Here is a 25,106-nt window from a genome sequence, read left to right as displayed (position 1 = left end):
TTTTGAGGTTCCTTCAAGTTGTAGTATGTCTCAGTATTTCATTCCTTTTTATGGCTATATTCCACTGTATGGTTATACCTCAATCTGTTTATCCGCTCTTCCACTGCATTTGGGATGAATAATGCTACTATGAGTATCTGTGTGCAGGTTTCTGTTTGGGTGTGTTTTCATTTTTCTTGGATTAGAATTGCTGTCACATGATAATTCTATGTTTAGCCTTTTGAAGAACCACCAAACTGTTTTCTAGTAGTAGCCGCACCATTTTATAAACTTATGAACAGCAATGTACGAAGAGTTTCTCATTTCTCCACATTCTGCTGACACTCATTTCCATAAAAAAATACTATATATATGTGGATATATACATATATATCTCCGTCTCAGTGACTGTGAAGTGGTATTTCATTGTGGTTCTGATATGCACTTCCTTAATAACCAATATGTTGACATTTTTCACATCTGACTAGCATTTTCTTCTCTTCTTTGGAGAAAGGTCTATTCAAATCCTTTACCCTTTTAAAATTTTTAAAGATTTATTTTAGAGAGAGCGTGCGCAGGGGGTAGGAGCAGAGGGAAGGACGAATCCTCAAGAAGACTCCCTGCTGAATGTGAGCTCGACACAGGGCTCAACCTCATGACCCCGAGATCAAGACCTGAGCTAAAATCAAGAGCCAGCTGCTTAACCAACAGAGCCATTCAGGCACCACCACCCCACCCCACCCCTGCTTTTGCTCATTTTAAAAAAATTGGGTTTTTGTTAGGTTGTAAGAATTCTATATTCTGGATACTAAACCCATTATCATATAAATGATTTGCACATCCCTTCTCCCATTCTGTAGGTCATCTTTTCACTTTCCTGATGGATAAAAGTTCTTAATTTTTATGAAGTCTTTGTACCCTGCAACTTTGCTGCATTCGCTCAGTAGCTCTAGTAGTTTTTTGGTGGATTCTTTGGGATTTTCTACATATGGAATTATGTCACCTGGAAATAGTTTTACTTTTCAATGTGGGTGCTTTTTCTTTTTGTTGCTCAAATGCTCTGCCAAGACTTCCAATACTATGTTGAATAGCAGTAGTAAACTTACAAATCCTTTTTAAAAAAAATATTTTTAAAAAATTTTAATTCAGTGAATTAACATATAATGTATTACTGGTTTCAGAGGTACAGGTCTGACTCATCAGTCTTATGTAGCATCCAGTGCTTGTTACATCACATGCCCTCCGTAATGCCTATCACCCAGTTACCCCATCCCCCCACTCCCCTCCAGCAACCCTGTTTCCTATGATTAAGAGTCTCTTTTGGTTTGTCTCCCTCTCTAGTTTCATCTTGTTTCATTTTTTCTCTTTTCCCCTATGATCCTGTTTTTAATTCCATATAGTAAAAAAAAAATAAATTCCATGTATCAGTGAGATAATTGTCTCTGACTGATTTCACTTAGCATAACACCCTCTAGTTTCCATCCACATCAGTGCAAACAGTAAGATTTCACTTTGATGGCAGCATATTGAATCCTTACCTTGTTCCTGATCTTCGCAGGGAAGCTCTCAGTCTTTCACCAAGTATGCTAGCTGTGGGTTTTCCATAGATACCCTTTTATGATATTCTGCAAGTATTCCTAGTTTTCTTGAGTGTTTCTTCATGATAGAGCATTGAATTTTGTCAAGTGTCTTTTTTGCATCAATTGATCATGTGGTTTTCTTTGTTCTCTTAACATGGTGTTATTTTCTTTTGAACTACCCTTGTATTTCTGTGATAAATCCCACTTGGTCATGGTGTTTAATCTTCTAAAATGTGCTGTTGGGGGAGGTGGGCCTGGGTGGCTCAGTCAGTTGGATGTCCAGCTCTTGATTTCAGCTCAGGTCATCTCAGGGTCCTGGGATTGAGCCCCAATTCAGACTCTTTGCTTGGCTGAGTCTGCTGGAGATTCTCTCTCCCTCTGCCCTTCCCCTCCTCTCTAAAACAAATAATCTTTAAAAAATAAATGTGCTGGGGCGCCTGGGTGGCTCAGTGGGTTAAGCCACTGCCTTCAGCTCAGGTCATGATCCCAGGTCCTGGGTTCGAGCCCCGCATCGGGCTTTCTGCTCGGCAGGGAGCCTGCTTCCTCCTCTCTCTCTGCCTGCCTCTCTGCCTGCTTGTGATTTCTCTCTGTCAAATAAATAAATAAAATCTTTAAAAAAAAATAAATGTGCTGCTGGATTTGTGTTTTGTGGAAATTTTTGCATCTATATTCATAAAGGATATCAGCCTATGGTTTTTCCCCCTTATCTGTCTGCAGTTCACTTAATTTTAAATCCGTAACTAAGACGAAAAATAAGCCAATTCTATAATTCTGAGCTGATCTTAGTAGTGACAAAGAATATTATCAAAAGAAATTTTAAATCTTCCTGAAACATAAAATCCAAGACTTTAGTGATTTAAACTTAAAAGAGATTTTCTTATGTCTACCATAGAGAATGCTGTATGGTTGGCATTGGAAAGAGAGGTTTGCCTAGGGTCCCATGATGGCTGGTTATTAGATAAAATAGTAATTTGGCCTCATGACTCCGTGATAGGTGGTCAGCATCTTAAGAAGGAAATGTGAATTGAAACATAGACCATGAAGGACATCTGCCCCTAAGAACAATAGGTTTTTCTTGACTTCCTTTTATGTTTCATTCCACCTTCCCACCAGAGAAAAAAAGTTAAATTTTTAAAATTCCTTCAATGTACTTCTGTACATGACCATCTATTATATTTCCTAGGCATTTAGAAACCTGGGGTTAAGAGCAAAAGCTGGCTGCCTAATTATGTTTGCCCTGATAGTTCAAAGGTATTTTAACACTGACCACATCAATTCCCAATCTTTATTCAAACTGCTCCCTACTGGCCAGGGTGAGGGGAAACGGGCATGGAGGAGTATCTGCACAGCAACAGCTAAACAGCAAGCTAGTGACTGAGCAGAGCTGGCCCAGTTCTCAGAAAACCTCCCTCCTAAGCCATCTGCCCTCCATCTTACAGATTTATCAAAAATGCAAGCTGATTAAGGCAAGCAAGCAAGCTTGGTCAAGCCTAGGAAGTCTGTTGCATAGCAGGGAAACCATTTTGCCCTTGTCGGCTGTGGAAGGCCCTGCGTAAATAGCCGCCAAGCCTTTCCCGTGGCTGACCCCGTGCATGTGCAGCCAGGACACCCGCAGTACAGTGCAGCCCAGACACCAGCAAACCAGTGAGACAAAAACCTCACATATGAATGGGAAGGAAGGTATGCACATACATAAAAAAAAACTGGTCCTCTGGGAATCTTTTCAGTTAGGTTTTTAAATTGGATAACGGCCTGGTATGCTTTAGCGGTCTGCCAAGCCTGTTCAAATAAATGATTTTTGAAGTATCTTCTCTAAACTCCTTTCTACTAATTAAGTGAAACTAGATGGCAGTGTCGGCTCATTCGTTCAGCTTCACATTTTCACACATGCCTACTATCCAGGAGAAGCTATGATAGCGGCACCAAGAGCCCACAGGCTCCAGTGTCATTAGATGGAAGATCTGGAAGAGAGGCTATTGCCAGACATGCAAACTGCAGATGCCGGCCAGGCACCTCCCCAAGCTCTGCCAGGATTTCGAGGAAGGAACCGTTAGCCTCACCCTTACTGTGACCCTTATCTTCTGCTGAGGCCTTTCTTGCAGCCTGGAAACTGCAGGTGTGCCCTAGGGATGGGAATCTTCTTTGGGCTTGGCCATCCCAGGGTCAATCCACTCTGGCAGTGGAGGAGTCTAGCTCATCTTTCAGCTGTGCAAGGATGACTGGGTAGGGGGTTGCAAGGCTATCCCTAAGTCATTAGGTCGAGCCATAGGAAATTGTATTTGACCATTCTGACCTTTGAAAATGGCCGTTTTGTGTGGTTCAACCTAAACTTTCGTAAGGGAAAAGAAAGGCAAGAAACTGAAGCCCAAACTATTGTCTGCAGTAGATTCTATTTGATCTATTAGAAGTAGAATAGGTTTCCTAGAACATTAGTCTCCCAATTCATTTTTTCATCTTTCATCTTGTTTAAGGTTCTGTTATGGGGTGAACCATGTCCTCCCAAAAGGCATGCTGAAGTCCTAACCCCCTACCTCATCATGAGAACATATATGGAAATGGGGTGTTTTTTTTTTTTAAGTAGGGGTCCATGACCTCAGCACAGGGCTTCAACTCATGACCCTGAGATCAAGGCCTGAGCTGAGACCAAGAGTTAAATACTTGACTGAACCACCCAGGTGCCAGAGAAATGGGATCTTCATCAAGGTAATGAGTTTAAAGCAAGGTCATTAGTGTGGGCCCTATCAATCACTGGTGGCCTTATAAAAAGGGGAAATCTGGCCAGAGGGAAGATGATGGGAAGGCAGGAGTGATGCATCTATAAACCAAGGAATCGCTGAGGCTACCAGCAGCTAGGAGAGAGACTTGAGCAATCCCTTCCTAGAGCCTTGAGAGGGAGCTTGGCCTTGTAGAACTCTTGATTTTGTATTTCTGGTTCCAGAACTGTGAGGCAATGAGTTCCTCTGTTATTTTAAATCACCCAGTATGTGATACTTTGTCATGGCAGCCCTGATGTGAAGGTCTGAATGTTTTTTCCCGCCCCTGCCTTCATATGTTGAAATCCTAACACCCAATGTGATGGTATCAGTAGGTGGGCTGTAGAGAAATATGTAATAAAGTAGAACCCTCGTGTGTATCCTAATAAAAGAGGATCTAGAGAACCTCTAGCCCTTCCTACCATGTGAGGACACAGTGAGAAGGCATCAGCTCTAAGCCAGTTAAGCTAGCCTTCACCAGGTGACTGTGCTGGTGTTTGATCCTTGACTTTCTAGGTTCAAGAGCTGTGAACAATAAATTTCCGTTGGTTATTTTGTTCTGTATTTTGTTATAGCAGCCTGAATGGATGAAGATACCTGGGGAAGTAAATACAGGTTCCTTCCAGTGAAGATCAACTATGCTGTTGGTAAGACACAACAGACAGCTTACACTGAAAATGGTACAGCTATTTAATCCCTAGGATTCAGAGTTGAGGTATCGTTCATTCCTAAAGGAAATAGTTGTGCTTCCTACTGTGGCCAAAAAAGATTTGTTTGGATATAATATAGCGAGCTTTGTTATTTACCTCTCTCTCTCTCTCACACACACATACACACACATACACACACATACACCACACACACACACACACACACACACACAACTTCCTTCAGTTTTCTGGCATTTTCTAGTTGTGGTAAGAGTTTCTTTCTTTTTTTTTTTTGTGTAAGAGTTCAATATGAATTTCTTCAGTCGGCAATGGGGCAGACACCATGCTTATGCAACCTTAAGGAGCCCATTCAAATTCAGGAGAACCAGAACTTATTCTGAGGACACATAAAGAACTGCTGATACTGTCACAGAGAGTCCTTCTGTGTTAAAAGAGTTTAGAAGGTGCGAACAGCTCCTGGAGTTGTATTCCGAAGATTTGTTCAGGAAGATCAGTATTAGCGGCTTCACCCCCTGGGGGGCCTCAAAAGCAGGTAAGCAGGGCAGGACCAGAGACACCAGCTTCTTCTGGAGGGAAGGAAAGCCCAGTGCAGGTTGGTGCAGAATGCACCAGAAACTTTTATGGCGAACTTTTTTTAGGATCCAGTTTTTACAAATAAGCCTGAACAAACAAAATAAAAGAAGGTGATTGTAAGTTGGCTGACTACAGTTGGATGGGACTTCTCTGAGTAGAAATGTATACATAAGGAAAGGGATTTTCACTCATATTTGTACCTTCCCTCTTTGGGCCTACTCTCCTTTCTTAGCCAAATTAAGAGTCAGCTTTTGACTATCCCAATACAACAGCGCCTCCAGGAACCATCCGCTCCCACTTGGTCATTTTCATGGTTCATTACCACTTCCATTGGAGAGAGTCAGGGAAGTGAAAGGAGGCGAAATTACAACTAAGCCATATGGAACCTTTGATACTGAAAGCTTTAGGGAGACAGGACATATAAACCACAGCCTGGAATGGAGTCTTTAAATTTGCTATGGATTCAAATTATTCAGGATCTTATTCCTGCTTCTTTTACCCATCATTTCTGCAAACAGCTACTAATTGGCAGGGGGCGGGGAGGAGGAATAAATATTAAGACACAAAAAGGAATAATTGTAAAGGAAAAAAAATTAATAAACACAACTACATTAACGTGAAAAAAAAAAAAAAAACTTCCATTCATAAAAAAGATACCTTAGAGCAAATGAAGAAAACTTACATACTGGAAGGTGAGGCTTGTATGTCCAACAAAAACACTAGTTTAATACAAAATATAGACAAGAACTCTATAAATCAGGTTAAAAAAAAAAACCAATAGAGAGGCTGAACAAATAGGAATTTTACAGAATGGGAAAAAAATACAGTAGAGAACAATATTATGAAATGCTCATCTTCATGGGTGATAAGGAAAATGCAAATCCAGAGCACACAAAAATAACATTTACAACCATTCACTGGCAAAAATTCCAGAAGTCTGCCTTTACCAAATGCTAGAGAGGACACTGGGCTCAACGGAATCTCTATATTGCTGGTGGGAGGATAATTTATTAACAGCTTAGAGAACAAGCTGGGTTCCTCTCTGAAAATGAACACTCCCATACTCTACTACCTATATGCCAAGCTCTTGCCCATGTACACCACCAGAATGCTCACAGCAGCCCATTCACAAGTCCAAGGCCCATGGGAGACCTGAGTGGCTCAGTCCGTTAGTCGACCTACTCTCGATATCGGCTTAGGTCATGATCGCAGGGTCGTGAGATTGAGGCCCACATCAGGCCCCAGGCTGGGTGTAGAGTCTGCTTAAGATTCTCTCTCCCCGGGGCACCTGGGTGGCTCAGTGGGTTAAGCCTCTGCCTTCGGCTCAGGTCATGATCTCAGGGTTCTGGGATCGAGCCCCGCATCGGGCTCTCTGCTCAGCAGTGAGCCTGCTTCCTCCTCTCTCTGCCTGCCTCTCTGCCTACTTGTGATCTCTCTCTCTGTCAAATAAAAAAAAAAAAAAGATTCTCTCTCCCCAACCTGCCCGCCCCCCTACTCTCCCTGCCTGTCTTTAAAAAAATAAAGTAAAATAGAAATAAAAAAGAATCCAAAGCCCAACATCAGAAGAGGATATAAATCCACTGTGGTATAGTAACACAATGGAGTATCACTAAGTAGGAAAAATGAGGAAACTACACGCCAACAACAGAATGAACTTCAGAAATGTGAAGCTGAATGAAAAGACAATCAACGCTCAGAAAAATACATACAGTGTGATCTTTTTACAAGTTCAGAACAACTAAACTGTACATTCCTTAAGTACACACATATATTCTTGATAAAACTTATTAAAATAAAAATTAGGTATAAGCAAATATAACTTTTTTTTTTTTTTAAATTTATTTGACAGAGAACACAAGCAAGGGGAGTGGGAGAGAGAGAACAGGCTTCCCACCGGAGCAGGGAGGTCGATCCCAGAATCCTGGGATCATGACCTGAGCTGAAGGCAGACACTTAAAGACTGAGCCACCCAGGCACCCCTAACATTTTATGTTTATTATACTTCAAAAACCTCAGGAAAGCAGGAGGATGAGATGGGAAAAGTAATTAGATAGAAGATGATAGCAAGATTCTGATTCTTGGCTGATGGTAGGTTTTCAGGGTGTTTCTTATTAAACTGAAAAATACTTCAGTGAATAAAGAAATAAAAGATGACTGTTTCATGCCATCAATGATGCCTACTGTGTCCTAACTCAAAGATTCTGATTAAGCCAAATGTGGGCATCTGAGGTCCATTAAATAAAACAGAACAGGGGTGCCTGGGTGGCTCAGTGGGTTAAGGCCTCTGCCTTCGGCTCAGGTCATGATCCCGGGACCCTGGGATCGAGCCTGGGATCGAGCCCCGCATCGGGCTCTCTGCTTGGCGGGGAGCCTGCTTCCCCGGCTCTCTGCCTGCCTCCCTGCCTACTTGTGATCTCTCTGTCAAATAAATAAATAAAATCTTAAAAAAAAAAATTAAAAAAAAAAAATAGAATAGAAACAAACAAAAAGCACTGGATATCTAAATTAACTCGTCTACCAGCTGAAGCTAAGGAATGTAAGGCTTCAAGGGCTCCTTCCCTTGCAAAGGCCCAGTCAGTCGAGGGGCCATGAGTACTCAGGGATACAATCTGGAACCACTTGTGGTGAACAGCTTAGAGAAACCACAGAGGCAAGGGACCTGTATGTCCAGACAGCAGCAGCAGTAGCAGCAATGCTGCAGTTTCTTTCCTCTTTTTAAATAAAGACTCACATTTGTACCCAATTCTGCATTCTTTAAACTGTGCAAGTTTTAGGTGCCACGAAACCTAGCTCTTGTCCTGCTAATCCACTGACATGATCATGCCACAAGCTACACACAAGGGCCTATGGTGGCCTCTCCCTCCAACCTACCTGGTCCTCCTCCCAGAGGAAACCAAAGTTTGTGTGGCACTCCTGAAGGTCTATTCAACACAAGAATATACAAATACTTCCCCCTCTCTCCCACTTTTTACTTTGAAATGTCAAACTGACAGAAAATTGTGAGACTAGTACAAAGAATGGTCTCCTCTGGCACCACTGGAGATTAACTTGCCAAAATGTGTGTAAAATGACAACATACGATGTTACTCACAATGTTATTTCTAAGAGCAAGAGACTAGAAAACATTCACGTCCAAGACCTTCAATTCCAACCAACACCACAGCATTCATTCTAGTTTTCTCTTTCCATATCTGGAAATCCCTTCTCTGACAGTAAGGCACCTGGCTCCCCTCTCGGCAGCCAGCCTGTATAGATGCCACCATCCCACAAGTCTCTGACACCCTGCACTGGGCCACCTGCACTTCATTCCACTCAGGCTCCAACATGGTGCTAAGCCATCATAGCCATACCTCACCACAGCCATACCTCACCGCAGCCTTTGGTCAATCCCAAGCCTATCCTGCCCACTCTACCTAATGGTTTTTGGAATAAATTATTCAGGAAGGAGGGAAGGAGTAAAAGGGAAAGAGGAAGAAAAGGGTAAGAGAATGCAAAGGGTCTCTACATTTTCTGTATTAATGATAATGATACCACATTCACAGTCCTGTATCTTAGGGTTTTCATTCAATATGTATTAATGAGATAGCCCCATAGCTAAAGAATTTCCTTATTATTTATGGTACCATAACATTCCACAAAATTTCTTGTGGCACACACAAAAATGGTTGCTCAACCAGTCTCCTACTGAGGGGTATCTGTGTTCTGCCAATCTTTTGCTCTCCCAAGTATCTTTACAAGAGTAACACAATTACTGTGATAGTAGAGCAACATATACATTGTAATTTTGCACACTTTAGTACACCTGTGGGATAAATCCTAGAAATAAGTGAAAAAGAGTACAATGACTTTGTAGGGGTGTTTGTTTTTTGTTTTCAGATTTTATTTATTTGACAGAGAGAAACACAGCGAGAGAGGAACACAAGCAGAGGGAATGGGAGAAGGAGAAGCAGGCTTCCCACTGAGCAGGGAGCCCCACATGGGGCTTGAACCCAAGACTCTGGGATCATGACCTGAGCCGAAGGCAGACGCTTAACGACTGAGCCACCCAGGTGCCCCATGACTTTATAGTTTTGATAGACTTTGGCAAGTAGCTCTCAACAGTGTTTAAGAATACCTTTAACTTATATTTTTACATGATAGGGAACTGAGAATTTCTGGGCATTTGTGGGTTATAAAGCCAAAGCAAAACAAAAACAAAAACAAAACCCAACCACTTCCAAGTCCCCAAACACAAAACCCAAGAAACTAAACCAAACCAAAAAAAGGCATAGTAGCAGTTTCTTACTTGTTGCCTCAGAGTATAGGGTCTTTTCATCCACACTTTGGACATTACAGGAAACAAACAGTTTCCTTCCTTCAATTTTATCAAGCTGGCTATTTATCACAACAACAGAACAAAGGGGGATAGGCCTGCAGAAAAAAAAAAGAGAGAGACAAAATTTGTTTTTATTAAATTTATATAACACTGAAATGACCAAGTGCTTATGAAGGGCTAGAAATCTCTGATAGCTGGTATCAGCATGTGACGGATAGAACTTTCTCAGATCAGACACCCCTAACCCTGGGCTGAACCCAGGCTGCCCTTGATGTTAGCCTCAGAGACCACGAGGATTCCAGCTTTTCAATGGCATAGGCTGTCCCATCTGAGAGCAAACTCTGAAGGGTACTGGAATCCTTTAAAGAAATGAAAACAGGGCCATGGGAGGTCTCATTTTCTATCATAATCCAAATTTCTCACCCAATCCCCTTTAGAGTGACTGTCACCAGAAAGACACCCAATAACAACAAACTGCAGGTAACAGCTTAATGTACTAAGCTAGGGCCGTCCAAGAGAACTTTCCATAGTAACAGAAATGTCCCACCTCTGGTGTAGTTGTCCACTACAGTAGCCACCTTACAATGAATACCCAAGAGGGGCTGCTGAATCTTTAAATTTAATAAATTTGTATTTCATTTTATTTTTTTTATTATTTATTTATTTGACAGAGAGAGATCACAAGTAGATGGAGAGGCAGGCAGAGAGAGAGAGGGAGGGAAGCAGGCTTCTTGCTGAGCAGAGAGCCCGATGTGGGACTCGATCCCAGGACCCTGAGATCATGACCTGAGCCGAAGGCAGCGGCTTAACCCACTGAGCCACCCAGGCGCCCCTGTATTTCATTTTAAATAGCTACACATGACCAGTGGCTACAGTGGCCTTTGGGAATCCTGGAGACAGAGTGCCATGATGAAAGAGGTACCTTTTCAAAGGTGAAGTGTTACTTGGCAGAAATGTAATGTGGAGCACGATGGGGTCTCTGCTCCTACAGTGCCACCACAGAAAGGAACTACTCCAGGTGGAAGGGAAGTCATCACAAATGATTACCTCTGCCCTGGTTTCGCTCCCATTAGCTTTTCCTGAACCTCCTGATAGAACAACCAAATTCCACTTTTATTACTTTAAACATATTTAAATATATTCTTTATCATATAGAAAAACCATCTCTAGAATCTAATTTTATAGTATAAATAGTATAAAACTATTTGTTTAATGTCAATGTATAAAAAAATATACACTGTAAAAATATATTTAAGTATAAATGTATAGTAAAATGTATATATATAAATGTATAAAATAAAGTCAATGTAAAAAACCACTGACTATATGTAAAGATGACCATTTTTCCCAAGTTGATTTTTAAGTTAATGCAACTGCTATCAAAATCACATTTTGTTTTTTGGTAGATTTTAGCAAATTTATTCTAATTTTCATTTGATTCATTCAAATGATACAGAGGTGGTTGGTAAGACACAGGATTATATAAGAGAAGGTATGGTGACAGTTTGGGTGAGGAGTTAAAAATCTCAAATACAATACAGAATCACCTTGGAGCCACCAGTTCTTGACAGTAACTAGCATGCAAGTTCAGACCACAGAAAAGAGTTGGTATGTAGAAATAAGGAGTAGATTTAAAACCCAGAGCTTTTCTCTGCGCTTTAAAAAAAAAAAAATCTGTACATATTCAACAATTACCCCTTTCTTTGTTTTGGCGGGAGGCAGGGGTAATGGGTAGACATTTTATCATTTACCCTGGGTAAGCATTCAGGAAATGCTTTGTTGCCAGTCTGACTCCATTTCCAGCCGCAACCCTGCGGAGTTTAGTTGAGTAATGTCTATACCCGAGAGTAGGCGTGCATGTATATATAATGCTCTGGGTGAATGAAAAGCAAAATTAGTTCTTTCAGAAATGTTCTCTTGGTTCTGATTAACGATAAAAATAAAAGCTGTAAGTTTCCACACAAAAAAAAAAAATCTCAAATACAATTAGGAATAAAGGAAACTACCTCAATATAATAAAAACCATGTAAGAAAAGCCCTCAGCTATGATATATTCAGAGTACTAAATGAGAAAAACATGCAGCCAAGAATACTATATCCAGCTAGGCATCATTGAAAATAGAAGGAGAGATTAAAAGCTTCCAGGACAAACAAAAACTGAAAGAATTTGCAAATACCAAACCAGCTCTACAGGAAATATTGAAAGGGGTCCTCTAAGCAAAGAGAGACCCTAAAAGTAGTAGATCAGAAAGAAACAGAGACAATATACAATAACAGTCACCTTACAGGCAATACAATGGCACTAAATTCATATCTCACAATACTTACCCTGAATGTTAATGGGCTAAATGCCCCAATCAAAAGACACAGGGTATCAGAATGGATAAAAAAACAAAAACCATCTATATGTTGCCTACAAGAAACTCATCTTAAACCCGAAGACACCTCCAGGTTTAAAGTGAGGGGGTGGAAAAGAATTTACCATGCTAATGGACATCAGAAGAAAGCAGGAGTGGCAATCCTTATATCAGATCAATTAGATTTTAAGCCAAAGACTATAATAAGAGATGAGGAAGGACACTATATCATACTCAAAGGAACTGTCCAACAAGAAGATCTAACAATTTTAAATATCTATGCCCCTAACGTGGGAGCAGCCAACTATATAAACCAATTAATAACAAAATCAAAGAAACACATCGACAAGAATACAATAATAGTAGGGGATTTTAACACTCCCCTCACTGAAATGGACAGATCATCCAAGCAAAAGATCAACAAGGAAATCAAGGCCTTAAATGACACACTGGACCAGATGGACATCACAGATATATTCAGAACATTTCATCCCAAAGCAACAGAATACACATTCTTCTCTAGTGCACATGGAACATTCTCCAGAATAGATCACATTCTTGGTCCTAAATCAAGTCTCAACCGGTATCAAAAGATTGGGATCATTCCCTGCATATTTTCAGACCACAATGCTCTAAAGCTAGAACTCAATCACAAGAGGAAATTTGGAAAGAACCCAAATACATGGAGACTAAACAGCATCCTTCTAAAGAATGAATGGGTCAACCAGGAAATTAAAGAAGAATTGAAAAAATTTATGGAAACAAATGATAATGAAAACACAACGGTTCAGAATCTGTGGGACACAACAAAGGCAGTCCTGAGAGGAAAATATATAGCGGTACAAGCCTTTCTCAAGAAACAAGAAAGATCTCAGGTACACAACCTAACCCTACACCTAAAGGAGCTGGAGAAAGAACAAGAAAGAAACCCTAAACCCAGCAGGAGAAGAGAAATCATAAAGATCAGAGCAGAAATCAATGAAATAGAAACCAAAAAAACAATAGAACAAATCAACGAAACTAGGAGCTGGTTCTTTGAAAGAATTAATAAGATTGATAAACCCCTGGCCAGACTTATCAAAAAGAAAAGAGAAAGGACCCAAATAAATAAAATCATGAATGAAAGAGGAGAGATCACAACGAACACCAAAGAAATACAGACAATTATAAGAACATACTATGAGCAACTCTACGCCAACAAATTTGACAATCTGGAAGAAATGGATGCATTCCTAGAGACATATAAACTACCACAACTGAACCAGGAAGAAATAGAAAGCCTCAACAGACCCATAACCAGTAAGGAGATTGAAACAGTCATCAAAAATCTCCAAACAAACAAAAGCCCAGGGCCAGACGGCTTCCCGGGGGAATTCTACCAAACATTTAAAGAAGAACTAATTCCTATTCTCCTGAAACTGTTCCAAAAAATAGAAATAGAAGGAAAACTTCCAAACTCATTTTATGAGGCCAGCATTACCTTGATCCCAAAACCAGACAAGGATCCCAACAAAAAAGAGAACTACAGACCAATATCCTTGATGAACACAGATGCAAAAATTCTCGCCAAAATACTAGCCAATAGGATTCAACAGTACATTAAAAGGATTATTCACCACGACCAAGTGGGATTTATTCCAGGGCTGCAAGGCTGGTTCAACATCCGCAAATCAATCAATGTGATACAACACATTAATAAAAGAAAGAACAAGAACCATATGATACTCTCCATAGATGCTGAAAAAGCATTTGACAAAGTACAGCATCCCTTCCTGATCAAAACTCTTCAAAGTGTAGGGATAGACGGTACATACCTCAATATTATCAAAGCCATCTATGAAAAACCCACCGCAAATATCATTCTCAATGGAGAAAAACTGAAAGCTTTTCCGCTAAGGTCAGGAACACGGCAGGGATGTCCGTTATCACCACTGCTATTCAACATAGTACTAGAAGTCCTAGCCTCAGCAATCAGACAACAAAAGGAAATTAAAGGCATCCAAATCGGCAAAGAAGAAGTCAAACTATCACTCTTCGCAGATGATATGATACTCTATGTGGAAAACCCAAAAGACTCCACTCCAAAACTGCTAGAACTTGTACAGGAATTCAGTAAAGTGTCAGGATATAAAATCAATGCACAGAAATCAGTTGCATTTCTCTACACCAACAACAAGACAGAAGAAAGAGAAATTAAGGAGTCCATCCCATTTACAATTGCACCCAAAACTATAAGATACCTAGGAATAAACCTAACCAAAGAGACTAAGAATCTATACTCAGAAAACTATAAAGTACTCATGAAAGAAATTGAGGAAGACACAAAGAAATGGAAAAATGTTCCATGCTCCTGGATTGGAAGAATAAATATTGTGAAAATGTCTATGCTACCTAAAGCAATCTACACATTTAATGCAATTCCTATCAAAGTACCATCCATTTTTTTCAAAGAAATGGAACAAATAATCCTAAAATTTATATGGAACCAGAAAAGACCTCGAATAGCCAAAGGAATATTGAAAAAGAAAGCCAAAGTCGGTGGCATCACAATTCCGGACTTCAAGCTCTATTACAAAGCTGTCATCATCAAGACAGCATGGTACTGGCACAAAAACAGACACATAGATCAATGGAACAGAATAGAGAGCCCGGAAATGGACCCTCAACTCTATGGTCAACTCATCTTCGACAAAGCAGGAAAGAATGTCCAATGGAACAAAGACAGCCTCTTCAATAAATGGTGTTGGGAAAATTGGACAGCCACATGCAGAAAAATGAAATTGGATCATTTCCTTACACCACACACGAAAATAGACTCAAAATGGATGAAGGATCTCAATGTGAGAAAGGAATCCATCAAAATCCTCGAGGAGAACACAGGCAGCAACCTCTTCGACGTCAGCCACAGCAACATCTTCCTAGGAACATCACCAAAGGCAAGGGAAGCAAGGGCAAAAATGAACTTTTGGGATTTTATCAAGATCAAAAGCTTTTGCACAGCAAAGGAAACAGTGAACAAAACCAAAAGACAACTGACAGAATGGGAGAAGATATTTGCAAATGACATATCAGATAAAGGGCTAGTGTCCAAAATCTATAAAGAACTTAGCAAACTCAACACCCAAAGAACAAATAATCCAATCAAGAAATGGGCAGAGGACATGAACAGACAGTTCTGCAAAGAAGACATCCAGATGGCCAACAGACACATGAAAAAGTGCTCCATATCACTCGGCATCAGGGAAATACAAATCAAAACCACCATGAGATATCACCTCACACCAGTCAGAATGGCTAAAATTAACAAGTCAGGAAATGACAGATGCTGGCGAGGATGCGGAGAAAGGGGAACCCTCCTACACTGTTGGTGGGAATGCAAGCTGGTGCAACCACTCTGGAAAACAGCATGGAGGTTCCTCAAAATGTTGAAAATAGAACTACCCTATGACCCTGCAATTGCACTGCTGGGTATTCACCCTAAAGATACAAACGTAGTGATCCGAAGGGGCACGTGCACCCGAATGTTTATAGCAGCAATGTCTACAATAGCCAAACTATGGAAAGAACCTAGATGTCCATCTACAGACGAATGGATAAAGAAGATGTGGTATATATACACAATGGAATACTATGCAGCCATCAAAAGAAATGAAATCTTGCCATTTGCGACGACGTGGATGGAACTAGAGGGTATCATGCTTAGCGAAATAAGTCAATCGGAGAAAGACAACTATCATATGATCTCCCTGATATGAGGGAGAGGAGATACAACATGGGGGGTTGAGGGGGTAGGAGAAGAGTAAATGAAACAAGATGGGATTGGGAGGGAGACAAACCATAAGTGACTCTTAATCTCACAAAACAAACTGAGTGTTGATGGGGGGAGGGGGTTGGGAGAGGGGGTGGGGTTATGGATATTGGGGAGGGTATGTGCTATGGTGAGTGCTGTGAAGTGTGTAAACCTGGCGATTCGCAGACCTGTACCCCTGGGGTAAAAATATATGTTTATAAAGCTGTAAAAAAAAAAAAAAAAAAGAAAAAAAAAAAAAGAAAAAAGAAAGGATGAATACCCAAGTTTTGTAGCAACATGGACAGGACTGGAAGAGATTATGCTGAGTGAAATAAGTCAAGCAGAGAGAGTCAATTATCATATGGTTTCACTTATTTGTGGAGCATAACAATTAGCATGGAGGACAAGGGGAGATGGAGAGGAGAAGGGAGTTGAGGGAAATTGGAAGGGGAGGTGAACCATGAGAGACTATGGACTCTGAAAAACGATCTGAGAATTTTGAAGGGGTGGGGGGTGGGAGGTTGGGGGCACCAGGTGGTGGGTATTGTAGAGGGCACAGATTGCATGGAGCACTGGGTGTGGTGCAAAAATAATGAATACTGTTATGCTGAAAAAATAAAAAAAATTAAAAAAAAAAAAAAAAAGAAAAAAGAAAAGCCCTCAGCTAACATCATACTCCATGAAGAAAGACTGAAAGCTTTTCCTCCTAGATCAGAAACACAAGGATACCTACTTCTGTCACTTCTATTCAACAATTCCACTTCTATACATTAACAATGAACAATCAGAAAAGAAAATCAAGAAAATAATTATATTTAAAATAACAGAAAAATAAAATACTTAGGAATAAACATAACCAAAGAGGCAAGAAAACCGTGTACACTGCAAACTACAAAGCCCTGTTAAAAGAAATTAAAGACAGAAATAAATGGAAAAAGTATCTGTGTTCATGGACTGGAAGAAATACTAGTAAGATGTCAGTAGTATGCAAGCCAATTTACATATTCAATGCAATCTTAGAAAATCCCAGTAGCTTAATTTTTTGCAGAAAAAGAAAAATCCATCCTAAAATTCATAGGATTCTCACGGGACCCTGAATGGCAAAAACAGTGTTGAGGGGTGGGGAAGCAAGCTCCAAGTCTCACACTTCCGGATTTCAAAACATATTACAAAGTAATAAAAACAGTGTGGTCCTGGCATAAAGACAGACATACAGACCAATGAAATAGAACAGAGAGCCCAGAAATAAACCCTCTCATCTTGGTCTAATGATTTTCATTAAGAATATTAAGACCACTCAATGGACGGTACCCGGGTGGCTCAGTTGGTTAAGCGTCCGTCTTCCTAGGTCAAGTTCCTGGGACCAAGTCCTGCATCAGGCTCCCTGCTCAGCAGAGAGTCTGCTTCTCCCCTTTCCCTCTGCCTGCACCCCCTACTCGTGCTCTCTCAAACAAATAAAATCTTTTAAAAAAATGCAAATCAAAGCACAATGATGTATCACCTCATACCATTAGGATGGCTACTATCCAACAAAAGCAAAAACAAAAAATCCAAGATAACACAGGCTAGCAAAAAGATAGGCCGCTGATGGGAATGTAAAATGATGCAGCTGCTATGGAAACATGTACAGTGGTTCCTCAAATAATTAAAAATAGAGCTACCATGTAATCCAGCAATTCTACTCGCTGTTTGGTACTTACTCAAAAGAACTAAAAGCAAGATTTCACGGAGATATTTGCATATTCACATTCATTACAGCATTATTTGTAATAGGTCAGCAGTGGCAACACCCCAACTGTTCAATGATGGATGAATGGATAAACAAAATGTGATATATACATGATGGCATATTATTCAGCCTTAAAAAAAAAAAAAAAAAATCCTGGGATGCCTGAGGCTTAGTTAAGTCTCCAACTCCTGATTTCAGCTGTCTCAGGGTTGTGAGATCAAGCCCTGCACTTGGCTTGGCACTCAGCGGGGAGTGTGCTTGAGATTCTCTTCCTCTCCCTTTCTCTGTGTACCTCTCCCACCTGCTCTCACTCTCTAAAATATATATATATATATATAAATATATAATAATATATAATTAAATATATATTTAATAATATTTAATAATAATAATAATATATATATTTTAAGGAAAAAAAGAAAGAAAAAGAAAAATCCTGTTACATGCTACAACATGGATAAAACATGAGGACATTTGCTAAATAAATAAGCCAGTACAAAAAGAGAAATGTTGTATGAGTCCATATATATATTTATATATATATATATATATATATATATATATATATACTTAGTCAATTCATAGAAACAGAAAGTAGAATGGTAGATGCCAGGGGTTGTTAAGGACAGGAAAATAGGGAGTTAAGGTTTAATGGGTATAGGGTCTCCGTTTTGCAAGATAAAAAAGTTCTAAAGATTAGTTTCATAACAATATGAATATATTTCACACTACTCAAAAAATGTTAAAAATATAAGGCACAGGGGTGTCGGGATGGCTCAGTCATTGAGCATCTGCCTTTGGATCTGGTTGTGAGATCCTGGGGTCCTGGGGCTCAAACCCCGCCATCAGGCTCCCTGCTCAGCAGGAAACCTGCTTCTCCTTCTCTTACTCCCTCTGCTTGTGTTCCCTTTCGCTGTGTTTCTGCCCAATAAATAAATAAATAAAATCTAAAAAAAAAATATATATATATATATATATATATATATATAGGCACAAAGCCCATTAAATCTAAAACACCACTGTGGGGATGTCTGGGTGGCTCAGTCAGTTAAGCATCTGCCTTGGACTCAGGTCATGATCCCAGGGTCCTGGGATTGGACCTGCTCCTTGCTCAGCAGGGAGTCTGCTTCTCCCTCTGCCTGCTTCACTTGCCGCTCCCCCTGCTTGTGCATGCTCTGACAAATAAATAAATCTCTAAAAAAAAATTTAAAATATCATAAAGATACCAAAAAAAAAACTAAATACCATGTGAACTCATAAACTTACTAAATGTTAAGAATTTTCCAGCTGTGACACTGAAATGGCCGAGCAGCAAGGTTATCCTGCCCACCATGAGAACACACCTAATATTTTCCTAGTCTTTTGCACTATTCTCCACTCAAAAGAAATCAGCAATCTTTACAGAGTAGCTACTATATGTCTTGGCATAGATACACCTCACTGTTGCTAAAATAAAAGTAATGATAGTAACAACACTAACAATAATAATAATAAGCAGCCAACACTCACTGAGTACTTATATGGCCAGATATTGTTCTAAGTGCTCTACATGCATTCACTCATTTACAGCTCATAATGACCCTGTATTTATGGTGGATATTATTATCCTCTTTTTAAAGATGAGGAAATTAAAGCATAGAGAGGTTAAGAAACCTGTCTAAGGCCATACAGGTGTAAGTGGCAAAATGGGCATTTGAACCTGCTCCAACGTCTGTCCTCTTAACCACTACATTATACTGTCACTCTGGAGACAAAGTACTTAAAATTCCATCTGGAAAGAACTGAAAGGACAGGACCTAGGTCCAAAGAAACTCCTAACAGGCCAAATGCAATTTAAGCACAGAAAAGAGTGTGATGATTAGGACTACGTTATGGAAAGCCAGGAGTCCCTAATGATTCTGAAAAAAGGGAAAAAGTAACACAAGAACTATAAAACTATAGCTATAATTAAAAATAAGGATGGCTATGATTGATAGGTTTAATTTTGAAGCAGTTTACATACAGAGAACAATGAAGATAAAGTTATGTCGGCCTTCACAGTATTTTTACTCTATTAAAGGTCATGGTAACAACTGAGCTGACAGGTGAAAAGAACATCTATGGGGGCACCGGGGTGGCTCAGTGGGTTAAAGCCTCTGCCTTCGGCTCAGGTCATGATCCTGGGGTCCTGGGATCGAGCCCCACATCGGGCTCTCTGCTCCGCGGGGAGCCTGCTTCCTCCTCTCTCTCTCTCTGCATGCCTCTCTGCCTACTTGTGGTCTCCGTCTGTCAAATAAATAAATAAAATCTTAAAAAAAAAAAAAAAAAAAGAACATCTATGCATATTGGTGGATTTACACCAGACAACTGCCATTTGGGGGTTTATATATGTCTGGCACAATCTAAGAGCCCTCATTAACCCTCTCCCCACATCAACAGGCAGAGAACTGTCAGGAAGCCAAACAATTCCAGAAAATGCAGGAATGGTACCCTTTACAGAAAGGACTGATTACAGAAAAGAACCAAGTAGAAAGAAGGCAAATGTGTTGCCCACCTGAGTATCTCTGAAAGAGGTACTTTCATAAGAAGAGATGCTTCCATAAGAAGCATTTCCTTTACCGTGTGCACACCAATCTCTGTCTCAAGGTCTGCTGCCTGATCCAGGACATGTAAGAAGCAGGTAATACCCAGGAATTTACCTTCTAAAATTGATGTTGAGATTGGCAGTCATGACAGCTCCCCCAGTTATAACTGCACACATACCAACAGTAGAATCAATCATGGTTGCAATGGCACCTCCGTGAAGGAATCTAGTTAAAACAAAAGAAAAAGAAGAAAAACGTTTTCAGAAGGTCTAAAAACAGAGCCTCTGGAGAGAAACTACCCAAGCACATCTCCATATAATTTACTTATGAAAGGTCCACTTGGTCCATGTTCAATGAACTCAAATAATATCCATGTCGCCAGATTTATTTTATTCTTAGCATAATACTATAGTGTTGCTAATACACCAGAACTTAATGGTAATGGGATACTAATTCATTTGTTTTATTTAACTGTATATAACACTGTATAAAAATTAAGAAATGCAGGGGCGCTTGGATGGCTCAGTTGCTATGCAGCTGTCTTCGGCTCAGGTGATGATCCCAGGGTCCTGGGATCAAGGCCCACATCAGGCTCTCTGCTAGGCGGGAGGCCTGCTTCTCCCCTCCCACTCCCCCTGCCTGTGTTCCCTCTCTCACTGTGTCTTTCTGTCATATAAATAAATAAGGGATCGAGCCCCACATCGGACTCTCTGCTCGGCAGGGAGCCTGCTTCCTCCTCTCTCTGCATGCCTCTCTGCCTACTTGTGATCTCTGTCAAATAAATAATAAATAAAATCTTAAAAAAAAAAAAAATAAAATCTTTGAGAAATGTAGAAAAGGCAGATCAACAAAGAAAATAAATTAAAAATCGGAAGGCCTATAATGCCACCATCTAGTGACAAATCAGTTAACATGTTAATGATACTCTTTTGCCCTGTCTCATACTTTTGAGATTTAATATTTATAAACATCTTTCCATGTCAATAAATATGTATCTACATTGCCACTTCAATGCCTTTATTGTAGTCTATAGATATGTATGACTACAAGCTAGCCATCTTTCAGATGCTACTAATCAATGGGATGCTATCATTCTTACCCAGGTATTCCTTGCAGGTAAGGACCTCCTTGCAATATGCAAACTGTCCTATTTTCAACATGATTATGGAACATCGCATATTCAAACCCCAGACCTTCTTCAAGGCTTCTGGGAAAGAGCCGAGCCTGTGACAATGGTTCTTCTTTCACAGGCTTTGCATCTGTAGGGAAATGAGGTGGATGAGCATATGAGAAAACAGGATGAGAAAGATGCCCTGACAGAGCTAAGCATCTGTACCGTGCAAGAACCACAGGTTAATGGATGACTGATTAAAATGTCAACCAGGTACAAAATTAGAGGGAATGGGAGCATTCCACAGAAACAGAATATAGGGTCTTGGGGCACCTGGGTGGCTCAGCGGATTAAGCCTCTGCCTTCGGTTTGGGTTATAACCCCAGGGTCCTGGGATCAAGCCCCACATCAGGCTCTCTGCTCAGCGGGGAGCCTGCTTCCTTCCCCTCCTCTGCCTGCCTCTCTGCCTACTTGTGATCTCTCTGACAAATAAATAAATAAAATCTTAAAAAAAAAAAAAAGAATATAGGATTTTTGCCCTTATGGACTTAACAGTCTAATTGGGGACAGAGTAAACATAAATGAAATCAAAACCAAGTACTTACTCACACATGGCAATCAGGAAATACAGTATATCAATGCTGAAGGTACACTAAATCAAATAGTAAATAAGGTACAAAGTCTTCTTGGAACAAGTACGGTTTAAATGGGATTTAAAGAAAATTAAGTGTTAACAGTAGGGAGGTTTTCTCTGCAGAATTGAGTCTAGCCTCAGCAGAAGAAAAGTTATCATACTGAATCAAAATCAGGTCCAGTTCAATTGAATATTCTGTGTGACTAGGACTCTAAAGCCCCAAATTCAGGGTTAGAAGCATTAAGGTTAGTAAAATCAAATTAGTGAGTTGTAATCAGACTTTAAAAGAAATAGAATGCTTCCAGGCAACAAACAGTATTCTTATTTAGACACGCTTTTTCAGTTACACATCTGTGCCCAAGTTGTGTGTTAGTGGGCTGCGAGTCAAAACGTAGGTCACTTCCAAGCAAAGACTGAAAGCTATTGTTCTGAAGGTAGGGCGTGTTTAAACTTACACACCAATGTTAAGATTTAATTCCCCAGGGCGCTTGGGTGACTCAGTGGGTTAAAGCCTCTGCCTTCGGCTCAGGTCATGGTCCCAGGGTTCTGGGATCGAGCCCTGCATTGGGCTTTCCGCTTAGCGGGGAGCCTGCTTCTTCCTCTCTGCCTACTTGTGATCTCTGTCAAATAAATAAATAAATCTTAAAAAAAAAAAAAAAAAAAAGATTTAATTCCCCAAACTCTACTTTCTCGGCTCATCATCATGATTTGCCATGCCTAACACTAAATTTTTGTTACTAAACTTGTATTTACAAAGTTTGAAAAGGATAGAAGATGAGACTACTTGGGAGAAGAGGGGAGAATGCCTTTATTTTAGGCTATGAACATCCCCGGGGACAGGTGCCCTTTTAGACTCTGTCTGCTCCACAAGTGGCATACATTGTGTATGCACACATTATATGCACTCTAGTGGCTGTGGAGAAAATTAAGGGAGCCAGACAGTTAAAATGGAGGACCAATATCATAGGAGTTGGGAAAAGTGAGTTCTTTGCCTAGAACTTGTTCCATCCTCCACACTTTATCCAGACAGTAAGGAGATAAACCTCAATGACTCTGAGAGCCATCTAACTCTGACACTGGAACTTCAGTTAATAAGCAACAAACCCTTCTAATTTTTTACTTAAGAGTTGAAAATTTCTGGGGCGCTTGGGTGGCTCAGCGGGTTAAGCCTCTGCCTTCGGTTCAGGTCATGATTTCAGGGTCCTTGGATCGAGCCTCAGATCGGGCTCTCTGCTCAGCAGGGAGGCTGCTTCCCCCTCTCTCTCTCCCTGCCTCTCTGCCCATTTGTGATCTGTCAAATAAGTAAGACCTTAGGAAAAAAAAAAAAGTTCAAAATTTCTGATATAGATTACCAAACCCTGAGGTTACCTCACAGAAATGAGAAAACAAAGATGTAAAGTAAGTTCTGTTAGAAATGCAGACTGTCAGGCTCTACCCTGACCTACTCAAGTGAGGCCTGCATTTTTTTTTTTTTTTTAAAGATTTTATTTATTTGTCAGAGAGAGAGAGAGAGAGAGAGCAAGCACAGGCAGACAGAGTGGCAGGCAGAGGCAGAGGGAGAAGCAGGCTCCCTGCCGAGCAAGGAGCCCGATGCGGGACTCGATCCCAGGACGCTGAGATCATGACCTGAGCCAAAGGCAGCTGCTTAACCAACTGAGCCACCCAGGCGTCCCTGAGGCCTGCATTTTTAACAGGACTCTCAGGTGCCTCATATTCATGTTCAAATTTGAGAGGCACTGGCCTTTTACAACACAGGATAGCAATGATGATAGCAGGAGTGACATGGTTGGACTTGCATTCTGAATCATTCTGCCAGCTGGATGAAAGGAGGGATTGATGGGGATGAGAAAAATGAGGGGAAGACCACTGAAACACTACAAAATTATGGTCACCAGCTTATTCCCTGGGTGAGGTGACTGTCCCCAGCGTTAGAGAGAGATGATGCAGCTAGATTCCTCCAGGGTTGGGGTTTTCGTAGATGAGTAGGCCAGAAGTTCAGACAAATGAGGTCAAAGAATTGCTTCTGTGAGCCTTAAGCAAGCAAGATGGAAGGAAGACAACCATGGTCAGGAAACTGTCTAAATGTGTGAATGCGGAGGCTATTAACTTATTGCAGGTAAGGCTCAGGATGTCTCTGGCTTGTACAGCTGGGACTGGGTAAAGAGAGTTCACAGCTGACAGGAAGCTAAGTGAACTGAAATGATGGGGACTCAGATGGTGAACCAGGTGTTGAAATACTCTGTATGTGAGGGAGAGGTTGGCAAAGGACAGCCAACACAGAGGGTGACAATGTCAGATAGTAGAAACCCCGTTCAAAGGAAGGGGTTTCTAAGAGGAACAGGAAATATGGTTGAAAGCAAGTGTGGGTAACAAGGAGTCCAAGTCCCCCACACCAAATTCAGAGAGAGTCAAGTTTCAGGCAAGAACCATGAACCATGTGGGAAAGGAGCCCTGGAAAACACTGGTATTTAAGGAGCAGGAAGGAGAGAGAGAAGACTAGTCAGAGAGGTTTGTGAAAGCCAAGAGAGAAGTTCCAAGGAGAATGAGATCAACAGAGAGGTCAAGTACTGTAAGGGCCAAAAAAATGCCCTCCAAATTTGGTATTTAAGTCACTAGTAGTTTAAGTAAAGAAACTTCCATAGAGCTGTTAGGGGAGAAGCCAGATCATACTGTTAAAGATGTTCAACTGTGTGACAGGATGAAGAGCTAGAATGGAGTTAGTAATACAAGTTACTAATTTTCCCCTTCATTTGTAAAACAAAGTAATTCTTATTTTTCTCTATTGGCAGTTCTATAAAGAAACTTGTGAACTCTACCATTTTTCTAGGTTAAAACTAGTTTTATTTTTCTTTCCTTTGTTCTTTCAACAAATGCTGAAGTACCTACCATGAGGTATTGGAGGCAAGGAATAACTTGCTCAAGATCATACAGCTTTAAACTGTGGAACCCAACTGGAACCCACACACTAAACTTCAACAGTAAAGTAGGAAGCTGTCAGCTTTTGGATGGTGTCCAAAGCCATGTGAATGAATGGGATTACCAACAGAGTA

At 40.5% G+C, this 25,106-nt stretch overlaps 1 protein-coding gene across 4 annotated transcripts in view; it reads right to left on the bottom strand.

The window, feature by feature from the left end:
• Positions 1-4,990: 4,990 nt before the first annotated feature.
• THEM4 (thioesterase superfamily member 4) overlaps positions 4,991-25,106 on the bottom strand; it is a 44,649-nt gene continuing 24,533 nt past the window's right edge. For 3 of the 4 annotated variants that reach the window (XM_047727044.1, XM_047727045.1, XM_047727043.1), the window contains 3 exons: positions 21,411-21,570; positions 20,426-20,536; positions 4,991-5,643 (listed from right to left, as the gene is read on the bottom strand). In XM_047727044.1, coding sequence (XP_047583000.1) covers positions 5,355-5,643; positions 20,426-20,536; positions 21,411-21,570 — 560 coding nt within the window. In that variant the 3' untranslated portion in view covers positions 4,991-5,354. Of the gene's footprint in view, positions 5,644-9,841; positions 9,967-20,425; positions 20,537-21,410; positions 21,571-25,106 lie in introns of all 4 variants that reach the window. The other variant, XM_047727046.1, reaches the window with a different exon arrangement.

Source organism: Lutra lutra, chromosome 4, assembly GCF_902655055.1.
Source record: "Lutra lutra chromosome 4, mLutLut1.2, whole genome shotgun sequence".
NCBI classification, from domain to species: Eukaryota; Metazoa; Chordata; class Mammalia; order Carnivora; family Mustelidae; genus Lutra; species Lutra lutra.
The sequence above is the reverse complement of the archived record's forward strand: the minus strand, read 5'-3'. Positions and strand labels throughout refer to the sequence as shown.